The sequence below is a fragment of the Stegostoma tigrinum genome, chromosome 27 (genome assembly GCF_030684315.1).
Source record: "Stegostoma tigrinum isolate sSteTig4 chromosome 27, sSteTig4.hap1, whole genome shotgun sequence".
Classification (NCBI taxonomy): Eukaryota; Metazoa; Chordata; class Chondrichthyes; order Orectolobiformes; family Stegostomatidae; genus Stegostoma; species Stegostoma tigrinum.
The window spans coordinates 17,360,599-17,374,977 of NC_081380.1; the positions used below are offsets into that span (position 1 = coordinate 17,360,599).

General features: G+C 41.9%; 1 protein-coding gene across 1 annotated transcript in view; it reads right to left on the reverse strand.

Annotated features, from left to right (window-relative positions):
• Window positions 1–2,205: 2,205 nt before the first annotated feature.
• Window positions 2,206–14,379, reverse strand: part of LOC125464416 (C-signal-like) — a 31,036-nt gene continuing 18,862 nt past the window's right edge. Inside the window, exons 5-6 of the mRNA XM_059655328.1 lie at window positions 6,773–6,883; window positions 2,206–2,319 (exon numbers count right to left, since the gene is read on the reverse strand). Of these exons, the coding sequence (XP_059511311.1) occupies window positions 2,206–2,319; window positions 6,773–6,883 (225 nt within the window). The remainder of the gene's footprint in view (window positions 2,320–6,772; window positions 6,884–14,379) is intronic.

The window sequence follows — 14,379 nt, forward strand, 5'->3', positions numbered from 1 at the left end:
GCCATTAGAAAAACAATTCTAAGCTTCTTCGACTGTCCAAAGAGGAGGTCAGAAAAGGTGCAAATTGAGTAACAAGTTAAAAAGTAAGATAGAAATGATAGTTCACTGGGGTTAAGTGTCTGTCGGGAATGTTTCTGTGAAAAGTGTTGAATCTGTCTTTTTGCTGTTTATGATAAGATATTTCTAAATTCTTTTACAGATATGCACAGTTTTTTTCTCAAAATGAATGTGTTCTTTAAATATGTTGTCAGCCTTCTGTTTTGTGACTGGGCACCATAGTAACCAAAATTGCAAAAATAAAACACTACGTTCTATCAATTCAGGTTTTATTCTGAGATCTGACTCGGGATCACAGCACATATACATTTTTGCATATGTATGTGACACATACAGATACGAAAGCATGAGCATATTCACTTGAGCATATAAAAGCAATCATACAAATCATACAAAGTAATAGTCAAAAAGCACAAGGAAACTTCATAAATAGGACCTTCAGTTGTCCTGGAAACAGCGCAGAACCAGAAGAGTTGCAAACTCTTTGTGAAGAAAAATCTATGAAATATTTAATATTCTCAATAGAATCAAATCTTCTGAGAATTCTGAGATTTTGAATTAATTTATAACAGTATAGATTTAATCATAGATCTAACGAAAAAATCCATAGTTTTGTTGCATTATTATCTTATGAGTACTGGTTTTACAATAGTTGAGCATCAAGATTGGGTGGTTGCCTGGTCGACCACATTAGTTGATTCATAGCATTTATTACTCAATTGTGCTTTGAGAGAATGCTCCAGTGACTGTGCCCTGAACAACTGCAGTTATATTTATGGATTGTACTCCTCCCATAATTTCATGTCTGTCCCTTCAACGACTCCAAACACCCCAGATTGGGGAGTAGATTAGCTCAGTTGCTTTGATAACTGATTTGCAATGAGGAGTAATGCCAACAGCATGTGCTCAATTCCCACATCAGCTAAGGTCACCGTAAGGGTTATGTCTTCTCAATGTTAGTCCTCAAAAGAGTCAGCATGACCCCGAAGTTAAATCATCACCAGCCACTCTCTCTAGTGAGGGAGTAACCCTCTGGGATTATGATGACTATGATTGCCAAACCTTGGATTATATTTGGATTTCTACACTGCAGTCTTAGAGACTGGACTGTTACTTCTCTGAAGCCCTGAACTTTGACTAATTCTCAAATAAGCTGATAAAAATTCTTTCTTTACACATTGATGCACATGATGTGAATACTGCTCTTTTCTCTTCTTTGAGTCTCGAGCATGTTTTCTTTCCACTCCACCAGTGTCAAACAGCATCATTTACATCATTATTAACACTTATTTCCCCATAATATTGCAATTTGGATAATGCATTGGCTCAAGTATTCTGCCAACCAAATGCAAAGGAAATCTGGTGCAAACCAAATGTAGACTTTTATTTAAAGATGTTTTTCTCAAAAGAGTTGGGGCAAAAATAGACCTTAATACAGACTTCCATGTGTGTGAGTGAATAGTGAAGTAAAATCATACAGGCTGGAAATTGGGCTGCCAATTTCACTTTATCTCATTTTGTTCTACTGTCTCCTACCTCATTTAAAATGACATCAAAACTCACTGAAGCAACAGGAGATTGTTACAGTTTCTACTGCAGCACAGTACATCAAATTCAGTTTCCAGTTGAAGAAAACTTGTCCAGGAATATTACTGTAGTACAAAAGGAGCAATGTCTAAGAATGAAAGAAGAGAGCACCAGCAAATCCTAAGCAAAGTGAGGCATGTTGTAAATATCTAAAAGTTCATATTCAATGTGAATGTGCGCTGAGTGACAAAAATATTAACAGAGACAATAGAAAATTCTCCCTGCAGATTGTTATGTACCGTTAGAAAAATTAATAACTAGCAGTGAAATAATTTGCAAACAATGGCCTGTAAGATTTCGGATCCTCTAGGATGTTTTAGACTCCAACTGTTTTTGCAACAGGCAAAACATTCTGTGTCTATCAGATTATAATCAGATCAAGACACAGGGAAACTGGTTCACATGTCATGCCAATCATTCAAGGATCTCCTCTTTACCGGAGTCTGGCTAAGGTTAGAAATGAAACAAATGTGTGGTCTGGCCCAGAGTCGAATAAATGAAGAGATGTTGTCCTTGGTTCTGATGCAGCCATATTAATAGGCAATGAAAGGTAGCGAGCTGTTACCAGGGAAGTTCCCCTCCCTCCAAATCCAGGAATTTTCCAGTATCACATTGCGACAGGTTGGCAAACAGCTTCATCAGGTTGCTGACACTGTCACTGACTGACACAAGTGCCTGAAAAAATACAAGGAAAGTAATTGAATTCAACCAAGAGGGGATTCATCAGGTTTTTAAGCTGGGCAGAAATACATCCAACTGATTGATATGTCATGGAAGCAGCTGGCAGCAGCTGATATATGCCAAGAGTATATCTATGGGAATAGTGGGAGGTGTTAGTCTAGTGGTATTATCAGTGGACTATTAATCCAGAGACCCAGGTAATGTTCTGGCAATCTGGGTTCAAATCCCACCAAGGCAAATGGTCTGGAATTAAGAGTCAATTGTGACCATGAATCCTTGCCAGGGGAAAAACCCATCTGTTTCACAAATGTCCGTGAGGTAAGGAAACTGCCATCCTTACCTGGTCTGGCCTAATTGTGACTCCAGACCCACAGCAATCATAGAAACCCTACAGTGTGGAAGCAGGCCACTTGTCCATTGAGTATATACCACCCATCCCTGCAATGCTATGGGCAATTTCGCATGGCCAATCCACTTAAACTGCACATCTTTGGACTGTTGGAGGAATCCAGAGCACCCAGAGAAAACCCAGGCAGACATGGGAAGAACACGCAAACTCCACACAGACAGTCACCCTAGGCTGGAATGTGGTTGATTGTTAACTGCCTTCTGGGCAACTTGGGATAGGCAATAAATGCTGGCCTAGCCAGTGATGCCCTCATCCCATGAATGAATAAATGGAAAGCATGACCGTTTATTACAGCCAGAACCAATCCAAAAGAGCAGCATAATTAGCAACACAAAGTAAACAACAGCAATATTGCAATATATCAAGTGACAACTGACCCCTCAATGTATAGACAGCCCTCACTCACATTATGGAAATGTCTAACTGTGTCTTACATCGAATGAATTATTTTATTTCTTCCCCTAGTGGAGGCTGCACTGCCAGCTGCCTAGGCCTTAAGCTTTGGAATTCCCTTAAGTATTTCTGTCTCATTTTCCTCCTTTAAAGTCACTCTTCAGAAAATCTGTTTTCCCAACATCTTTGGTCATTTGTCCTAATATCACTTCATGTCAAATAAAAACCAAAACAAAACTGTGAATGCTCTAAATCAGGAACAACAAGAGAAGCTGCTCTAAAATCTCAGCAGGTCCAGCAGCATCTGTGAAGAAAATATCAGAGTTAACATTTCAGGCCTGGGAACCCAGCCCTCAGGAATGTTAACTCTGATTTTTACTTCACAGATGCAGAACTTTACCAGCAACTTCTGTTTTATGTTATCACTTTGTGACAACTGTTCTTCCATAATACCCATGAAGCACTCTGGGCTGTCCATTTGAGTTTAAGGTACTATACAAATGCACATTGTTAATGATTGTTGTTGTGGAAGGACTTGCTGCGCAAATTTTCGTTAATAGTAATGAGATGAGTGATTTGTTCGTCTCTTTTTGCCAACATTGGTTCCTTAGAAGGTATGGACCAAGGGCAGCATGGTGGCTCAGTGGTTAGCACTGCAGCCTCACAGCACCAGGGACCCAGGTTCGAATCCAGCCTCGGGCGACTGACTGTGTGGAGTTTGCACATTCTCCCTGTGTCTGCGTGGGTTTCCTCCGGGTGCTCCAGTTTCCACCCACAGTCCAAAGATGTGTAGGCTAGGTGGATTGGCCATGCTAAATTGTCCATAGTGTTCAGGGTGTGTGGGTTATAGGGGGATGGGTCTGGGTGGGATGCTTCAAGGGGCGGTGTGGCCTTGTTGGGCCGAAGGGCCTGTTTCCACACTGTAGGGAATCTAAAAAAAAATCTAAAAGACAATAGTGGGATTTATAGAACAATGACACAGCCCAGGACATGTTCATCTCCTCCATGTCAAACCTGTCATCTGCAGCCACACAATCAGCACCTCACCAACTCCCCCACATTGTCATGTACCTCCTGAATCCTCCTGGGATCACTCCTGAGGAGATACAGAAACATTCATGTCCCACAACCGAGTAAGTGCCTCTTTTCATTCCACTGCAACCCCACAGTCAGTGTCATTCATTGCAAACCACTTCCAACCAATTGGCGACGGTACCTTCTCTCTCTCTTGCTTTGCAGGATCCACCAGCTCCCACACCACTTCTTGAAACATCCAGCTTCGCTGAGGAAGTATCAACAAAGCTGCCTCATGCAGCTCTCCCCCTGACCAGCCCAGTTGGAACTGTCATGATAGACTACAACAGCTCCCCACATGGTCAAGGATGTAATGCCCTGGGCAGCTGGTGCTCAGGTCTGCTAGAGACCAGCCTCATGCTCATACCCAGGCAGGAGGGGACCCCATGGTTTGGGTTATCAGGAATTTCATTCAAATGCACAGGAGTGAGCAGCAGTAGCAGACAGGAACATGGGAGCCAATAATGCTCCATACCAAGAAGCTGCAACAGTGCGGTGAGTCAAGTATCTGTCTGCCACCGTCATGAACAGATTAGTAGCTCTCATTGGGAGCCTGTGCCAGCACAGTCATGAGCTTCAGGAGAGCCTGCAGTCCATCATTGTATCCACTAGAGCTCAGGACTGAAAGGTTGGTGGCAGGGCATCCTTGACCCAAGTTCAGCCCCTTCCCCACACCCGAGGAAGGAGACAAGGCAGTGCCAGACAAAGGAGGAATCATACTCTCATCAGTCTCTGCTCAGGACACTGCAGCGGTGTCCAGGTCCTCCACCTCCACCCTGTCTGCCCTTCACTCTGTCCCTCGGAAACTCACACTGAGGAGGTTCAATTTGCCTGTAGCAAGGAGGCCTTCAGCATGGCGCCTTTGGGGTAGTCCCTGCCTAACCTTCAGGACCAATGGCCACCACATCTGAGCAGGCTCCCCACACCTTAGCTGTGGAGCCAGGTAGTACATTTAGATATAGCAGGAGGGAGACTAACAAATTAACATATTGAGGACACTTCGGTGATAAAGGTGAAGAAGAGTATCTTTTTTTTGTTTGAACTCGGTCCATCAATGTTATTGACTGTAAGTTTAAGCATCTGCTTTTGAGTCTCTGTGCAGATGCTGAGAGCATTGTCACACCATCGAGCAGCACACCATGGGCACAAAGGAGGCTTCAGGCATTGGTGTTGGTGCCAAGACCCTATCACTAAGCTACAAGCAAGCAGATGGAGCAGTACCTACTCAAGGAATTGACTGCTACTGACACCTTTGGCCTCCTGGAAGAGGATTCCTAATGTTTGGATGCTTCTGTGCACACTTATATAGCTGCCAAAGAGTAGCCCAGCTGTGGCCAGGCCAAGGAGACACTAGCTCCAGGGGGTTTCAATGCTATTGAATGGTCAGGCGTATACTGCCTACAGGCCTGTCTGATAAACCTTTCAAGTGCACCTCCTTTGGAAGGCATTCTAGTTCATAACCACATGCCGAATTAGGAAGAGTCTCCTTTCAGGATGCTTGGCCAAACATTTTAAGGCCATCTCCTCTGGTTTGAGGCTCTTTCATCAATAGTTTATCTGTGTTATCCAGAACTCTATTGAAGGCCTCTTTCACACTTCCTCTCAACATTCTTCTCTCGAAGCAGCTCAACCCGGCTTCTCAAATCTATCCCCAAAAGATTAGCCTTTACCGACTTGAGTCGGATGTGAACAACTTCTACAATTGGCACTTACCCTTCAGCAGCCTAGCCAATGTGAACGCTCACCCTGACAGCACCAAAATCCCTGTGTCCTTCTACTGACCCGTCAGGATCATTAGCCTGATTGTTCCACTTTGTCCCTAATAAGGATGACATTTTAGGCCCTGAATTAAAGTTGTTGGAATGCATTGAATTAGTTGTTGGATCTCAAAACTAAAATCAATCGACATCCATGAGTGAGGGTTTAAGAATTACAAAACCAAGGTATTTGAGATTCAGATGGACAGGAAAGGAAAGAACAGGGGCAGCACGGATGCTCAGTGGTTAGCACTGCAGCCTCACGGTGCCAGGGACCCGGGTTTGATTCCAGCCTTGGGTGACTGTCTGTGTGGAGTTTGCACATTCTCCCCGTGTCTGTGTGGGTTTCCTCCAGGTGCTCTGGTTTCCTCCCCCAGTCCAAAGATGTGCAGGCTAGGTGGATCGGCCGTGCTAAATTGCCCATAGTGTTCAGGGGTGTGTGGGTTATGGGGGATGGGTCTGGGTGGGATGGTCCAAGTGATGGTGTGGACTTGTTGGGCCAAAGGGCCTGTTTCCACACTGTAGGGAATCTAATCTAAATGGAGGGAAGATGCAAATCTTACAACTGTAGGTTTGTTTAATGGTGTACAAGGCTACAGCGTCTGATTTTTTTTTGTTTCAGCTTTCTTACTTATTTGGCTGCAAATGAAATCACTAAAATCCACAAACATGCTATCGAAATAGAAGCTTTAATTCTTTTCCACTTGTACAAATAATATGCTGTTCATGTGGTTTGGGCTCAGATGATTTATAACCAGCATTGGCACACATCAAGGAGAGGGAGGAAGTTGGACTAACTCACATTATTACTTACTTCCTTGCCTCCCATGTCTGTTTGAACCCAGCCGGGATGGATAGCAACAGAAAGAATCTGATATTGCTTCAAATCCTCTGAAAGGCATGTACTTGCCATGTTTAATGCAGCCTGAAAGTAAAACAAATGAAAAATATTCTAGTCCATGTTCCATGATAGATTCAGCTAGTGAATATCAACAGAGTGTGAACAGTGAACATGTAGCAGCAGGAGCTGATACGAGGTACAGCACACACAGAAGATCCTTCACACAAAGATATCGCGAGTGCCTTTTCTTTGCTAAAACACACGGGAGTCCAAGATTCTGGGAGACCCATTTAATTGGCGGAGCTTCAATGAAGTGGAGCATGCATCAATTCTTTCCTGGCAAGATTCTGCTGTGATTGACCAAGATTGTGATGGGCCACACTGTGGGTTAGTGCAGGAATTCCTGAAACACGGGAAGAGAGCAGTTGGAATGTTTACTCACATATTGCAATTAAAGAGCACTTGTATGGTTGGTAGGAAAAATCTTGATATGTCAGTGTAGTACTGAGGTTGTGTAGCATAGCTGGACATTGTGGCTTTCAGAGGTATCCCTGCTGCCTTCAACAATATTTATCTCTCAGTCAACATCATTAAACAGATTGTTCTTTCTTAAGGCCAATTGAGTAACTTTAATTTTAGACTCTCTTGATTCTAAGATGCTGCCAGACCTGATGAGTTTCTTTGTTTAATGAACTATAATCTTACATTCAGGTACTTGATCCAGATAATTGTGTCAGGAGCAGTGGAGTGAGTCATTCTGATACAGAGAGAAAAAGAAAGACAGACAGAGAGAGACAAACATACAGAGATAGAGAGACAGAGAGAGAAAGGTAGAGAGAGACACGTAGAGCGACAGAGACAGAAGAGAAAAAGAGACGGAGAGACAAGACAGAGAGAGATTGAGAAAAGAGTCAAAGACAATATTTTTGAATATCAGATGAGAAATAAAGGAGTCATTGCAATATTGACTATTTTCTAGAGGTCTCAACTGAAGGGGAAGATATAAAGGAGCAACTTTACAAATAAAATACACAGAGATGCAGAAACAATCGTGTAATTATAATGTGGGTACAAAAGGTCCTACTATAGACGGAGATAGGAGTAGTATGCAGGCCAGTTTTTTAGAGTTTCTGTTGTGTGTACAAAAGCATTTTCCTCATCAGCATATTCCCCGTTGAAAGAAGAAGGAGGTGTTGCTTGAAACCAAAAGAACTGCAGATGTTGGAAATCTGAAACAGAAGCAGTAATTGCCGGAAAACCTCAGAAGGTCTGGCAGCAAGGAAGGATTTGGACAGAAATCTAAAATTCCCTTCAGTTCTGAAGAAGGGTCACTGAACACGAAATGTTAATTCTGATTTCGCTCCACAGATGCTGCCAAACCTGTTGAGCTTTCCCAGCAATTTCTGTTGTTCTTTATAGTACATAGAACATAGAACTTAGAAAAATACAGCACAGTACAGGTTCCTCAGCCCACGATGTTGTGCCGTGGAATAATCCTAATCCAAAAATAAAATAACCTAACCTACTTTCCCCTCAATTCACTGCTGTCCGTGTGCATGTCCAGCAGTCGCTTAAATGTCACTAATGACTCTGCTTCCACGACTTCCACTGGCAAAGTATTCCATGTGCTCACAACTCTCTGGGTGAAAAACCTCCCTCTGACGACTCCTCTATACCTTCCTCCTAAAATCTTATAACTATGACCCCTCGTGGCAGTCAATCCTGCCCTGGGGAAAAGTCTCTGGCTATCGACTCTATCCATGCCTCTCATTACCTTGTACACCTTGATCAGGTCACCTCTCTTCCTCCTTCTCTCCAGAGAGAAAAGTACGAGCTCAGTCAACCTCTCCTCATAAGACAAGCCCCCCAGTCCAGGCAGCATCCTGGTAAACCTCCTTTGCACCCTCTCCAAAGCCTCCACATCTTTCCTATAATAGGGCAACCAGAACTGGACACAATATTCCAAGTGTGGTCTCACCAGGGTTTTGTAGAGCTGCAGCATAACCTCACGACTCTTAAACTCGATCCCCCTGTTAATGAAAGCCAAAACACCATATGCTTTCTTAACAACCTTATCCACCTGGGTGGCAACTTTGAGGGAGCTATGCACTTAAACACCAAGATCCCGCTGTTCCTCCACACTGCTGAGAATCCTGCCTTTAATCCTATATTCAGCATTTAAGTTCAACCTTCCAAAACGCATCACTTCGCATTTATCCAGGTTGAACTCCACTTTATGTTTTGTAGTATTTGATTTTGGGACATGAATTGGGATAAATGAATCAAATATTACTGGAGGAAAATTTAAGGAACAATAATAAGAACATTGGAACAAACAGGAGTAGGCCATTCATCATCTTGAGTCTATTCCAGCTTTCAATGAGATCACTGCTGATCTGTGGCCTAACTCCATAAAGCTGCTTTTGGCCTATTTCCCTTAAATCTGAGCCACATAAAATATTGTTAAGCAAAGGCAATAAAATTAACAACTGATCCAGCATTCACTGCTGTTTGTGGAAGAGATTTCCAAACATCTACCAAGCTTTGTGTGTGGAAGTGCTTCTGAACATCCCTTCTGAATCATCTGGCCCTAAATTTAGACTATGCCCATCAGTTCTAGAATCTCCAACCTACATAAATAATTTTAGGCTGGTTGTGGAAAAGAACAAGAAGAAATCCAGTGTAAAAATATCAGCAGGGTGGGAAACCATTAGGCCTAGTTCAGGTAAATTGGAATGAACGATTGGCAAGCAAAACTGTAACTGAACAATCTGTTGCCTTTAAAGATAAAACAGTTTCTGTACAGTCAAAGTATATTCCTATGAGTGGAAGATAGAAAGACAAATACAACCAGAGCTACCTGGATGCGAGGAATAGGCAGTAAAATTAAAGAGTGTTACACATGTCAAGTGGATATTGGAAGTGAGAACCATGTTGAAGATAGAGAGTTCAGAGGGATGGGAAAAGGGAATAAGAGTAGAACAATGATAATTGAATGACAATTAATATGAAAGGGAATCCAAAAGTCTTTCATATGCAAAGAAGTAATGAAAAGATATGACAGGAGGAATATGATTGACAAAGGGCCAAAAAGGGGCTTTATGGATCTAGGCACAGGGCATGGTGAAGGTGCTAAATGATTCCTTTGACGTCATCTCGTTCCTTGATAACAATGGATGCAAAGTCCTAGCAAAACAGCAGGTTCTTGATATATTGATCTATATGTTGATTAGGAGAAAGTATTAGAAACAAATTCAGAATGCTGAAGAAACTCATCAGATCTCACTGTACTCAAAAGTTGATCATTCACCAAGACCAATGGAAAGTAAGGATGGAAATTTCAGAGCAGCTGACTATATTTTGATTCCCTCTTTGACACAAGGATGGTGCAGGGGACTGTAAAATTGCAAACCTTCACCCCTTTTCAACAAACGGTGTAAGGATAAGACCTAACGTTAGAGGCTGGTCAGTTTAACAATGGTGCCACAAATCTTTCAGAGATGACAATCAGGGACAAAATTAAGAGTCACTTGGACAAACATTGATTGAGGGAAGCTAGAATAGATTTGTTGCAGCAAATCATGTTTAACTACTTTGAGAATTTTTGGTGATATAACAGGATGAGAAGGTAATGCATTTCATTTACATGGACTTCCAAAAAGAGCTTGATAAAGTGCCACATGTCTGGCTTGGCAGTAAAGCTGAAGTTATTGGAATGGACAGCTCCAGTGTTATAGGAAGTTGGCTGAGTGCCAGGAAACAGAGTTGTTGTGAACTGTTTTTTGGTAAATCATTATGATCTTGCTCTTTCTTGTTTAATACTAAGAGCCTAATCTTGGTATACGGGACATAACTTCAAAACCTACAAATGGCACAGTGTGAAGAGTACAGCGATAATCTTCAAGGGAAGATGTAGACAGAGTGTGCGATAAATGACAAATGAACATTTAATTCATATGAGTTAATGTGACATTTTTTGGTAGGCAGAACAAAGGAATGTCAATATAAAATTAAGGATAAAATTCAAATGTAGCAGAAGCATCTGGCAATGTGTGTACATATACTGGGCAGGGTTGAATGAGAAAGTGGTTCACAAGGTATTTGGGACCCTGTGTCTTGTTAATAGAGTTGAATAGCAAGGAAGTTATGGTGAACCTCTGTCAAACACTGGTTCAGCCTCATCTGAAGTCCAATTCTGAGCAATCCAGACTGAACAGCTTCCACTGCACTATATCCATTCTATGACTTTTTCCTGATTCACTCTTGGGACATGGGTGTTGCTAGCTGACCAGTATTTATTGCCTGTCCCTAGAAGCCCCTAAGATTCCAAAAAAATAATGGTTTTCTGTGCATCTCAGTTGAAGATCAAAGAAAACACATGAACGCACTAACCAATGTACTGTCAAATATCAACTCTGTAAGCTTCAGTCTTAAGTTCATCATGATAGTGAGTTAGCTGTTACCTCACTAAATCAGATCCTCTCCACCACATTTAATACCTTTTTCTCCACTATAATCATTGTTCTTGCTCACCCTCAATATTCCCTTGGTACAAACCATCATCAACACTCACTTCAGTTCAAGGGACCAAGACTTGAACATATTATGCTACACTCTCCACCACTGTTGAGTGTGCCCTATTCAGATAATATCCAGAATGTCAAAGGTAACAGTCAACCTCTCCTCTCCAGTTTTGTACAAAAATCAAGATCAACTATCTTGGCCTCCATTACTTCCACGAGCACAATAGGCCCAAGTTCAGACTGACCGAGTTTTCACACTTGCTCCAGTTTCTCTGCTAACTCCCCTCATGCCCTCTGCAAGGTCGTCTTCCAAAAGTCCTTTTTTCCTATTATTTCTACTCAAGGTTTCAACAGAGCCAGAGTGGGACTGCACTACTGCAGGGCAGTTGCTGGTAAAGCTGAGCAGGTCTGGCAGCATCTGTGAAGAGAAATCAGAATTAACGTTTCAGATTTGAAACATTAACTTTGATTTCTCTTCACACATGCTGCCAGACCTGCTGAGCCTTTCCAGCAACTTGTGATGTTGTTTCTGATTTGCAGCATCCACAGTTCTTTTAGTTTTTACCACAGCAAGGGAATTTATCTCTGGCAACCTTCAGGATAAACATCCCCGTCGGGATAGGAGCCAGGACATAAAACTCAGACTGAGGATGGGGAGAAAAGAGGAAAGGGAGGAGTTATGAGAACAAGTGTCCATGTTTCCATGTGCCAGTTATCCATATTTCTTCGAGGCACACCAACATTTCCTTACTCTCCAAGAATTAGAAAGCATTTTGCAGGGGTGAGAGTGGCCTAAGATAAATGGATTATTTTAGGTGAATTTTACAATCTTATAATAAAATGCAAATATTTCTAAATCATTTCATGTAGTTGAAATTATTAAAACACAAGTGGTTTAGTTTTTCCTTTGTTTGTCTTCTATGACTTTGGCTCAATACAATTGCATAAAATCACCAAAACAGATTTCACATAGTGCATGCAATACAGAATGAAGTCCATAATAACAACTGAACATCATCTTGCTGCATTATATACATCCAAAGGGAAGCAATGGGCTACAGCATTACTTCATCATCTATTTTCCATTGTGATCCACCTTAATTCACCACCACCTTCAAGGGAAATTAAGGATGGAAACAAGAACTGGACCCAATCTCCACTTTACCTCAATCACTCATGCATCCCCTCACTCCCTTCGAGTTCACTCAATCATTTGTATCTTACCTTCTCTGTCACTCAATCAGGACTCCACATTCACTTACTCATGCTTTCCCTTCCAATCAGTCCCCACACAGTCAACTCATCCTCCTTCACCGCCCTACCCTTTATGCTTCTTTCCCCATCTCGCTTACACACGGAAGGGCTCCATTGGAGGGACCAAACACCAGACCCCCAAACTAACTCTCAACTGCACTCTAAGTTGGAATTGCTTTTCACCTCCCCAGCTGGTGGAATGACGGCTCAAAAAAACTACCAGCTTGATCCAAGTTACCCAGAGGGCATTTTCATTCTCTTTCATCACCCAAGCAGCCCAAAAACAAACTATGAACATTTCTGGATATGATTAGAATGCAGAAATAGTTATAGTTATAATAAGGACGTATTCAATCACTCCATTAATAATGGATACATATAACGTCTTACTCAAAGTTAAAACAATTAATTTCTACTGCATTTAATTCAGTCTTCAAAATGGTGATCAAATGAATTTTGAAATACATTGACTCTGTCTCTTCCCCAGATCTGAGGAGAATATCATAATGCTAACATTTCATACACTTATACTAAGTATTTTGAAAGTGTTGAGAGGAAATGTAAAGTTACTATATTCCTTGCTGGCCATAAGGCTGCTCCCTCATGGGACTGAGATGAGTTGGTGGTGATTTAATTTGAGGTTCGCTACGAAAGTACACCCACCTATGGTAAGTAGGAGAATGGGATGAGCAGGGCATTACAGGGGTGCAGTATATAAGTAATGAGGCAAGTTTGGGACAACAGTGCAAGTGAACAAGTTTGGTGCCATAGAGAGAAACTGTAAAACAAAGGAAAAATGACACTGCCAATTTCTGGTCAGCCTCTTATTTTGAATGGCTTTAGGTGTCACTGTAAATTATATAAAAAAGAACCTTGAACCTCCTGTGGCAAAAAAGCTCAGACACATCAGGAGAACTGTTCGTCTGACTAAAGATCCTGTGTTGGAGGAGTCTTGCCTGTTTTCAATTGGCTCTCTGTGTCTAACACCTTTGCTGTGGATGGGCAAGTGAGGGTGGAGGAAACAGCTGGTGTTGCTGCTCCTGGTACATCTCATTCTTGGCCCTCATGAAAAAGTTGCATACTCTGCTCACACACAGTGGCAAAAGCTGACAAGAGGGAAGTGCAACTAAAGGTGAGGGTCAAGCTTCAAAGGGCAAATGTTTTTGAAGATGCTAATCACCTGTCAAGTGGTTACTTTGCACTGGAAGAATATTCTGAGGAGGGGTTTTGGAGCAGGGGAAACAGACAGAGATCTTGATCCACATCAGAACCAATGCTATTGGTGGAAAGAAGGATAGCATTTGTCAAACTTATTTATCATCCCCTCCACTACATCATTTCTGAATCTCGCAAACAATAGCGGGACCCAGCATTGATCCCTGTGGAACATGACTGGACACTGGCCTCCACACACAAACAGCCTTCTACAAACACTATGTCTCCTATCACTAAGCTAGCTTCAGATCTAACCAGGTCCGAAGAACTTTTATCTACTTTATCATTTTTCGATGTGGGACCTTGTCAAAGACCTGGCTGAAATCCATATAAACTATATCAACTGTACAATCCTCATTTATACACTCCGTCACCTTGTTGAAAAATATCAAATTTGTTCAGTATGATCTCCCTCTGACAAAGCCATGCCGACTATCCTGATCAAATCTGGCCTCTCTAAATGGAGGTTAATTCTCTCCTTCGCCCAAGTGATGTATAACTTTATACTCTACTGTAAGTAAAAACTAAACATGGTACAAACTAAAATTTAGGAAGAAAATTGAAGTTTTCCTACTCTGCACGAAGTAT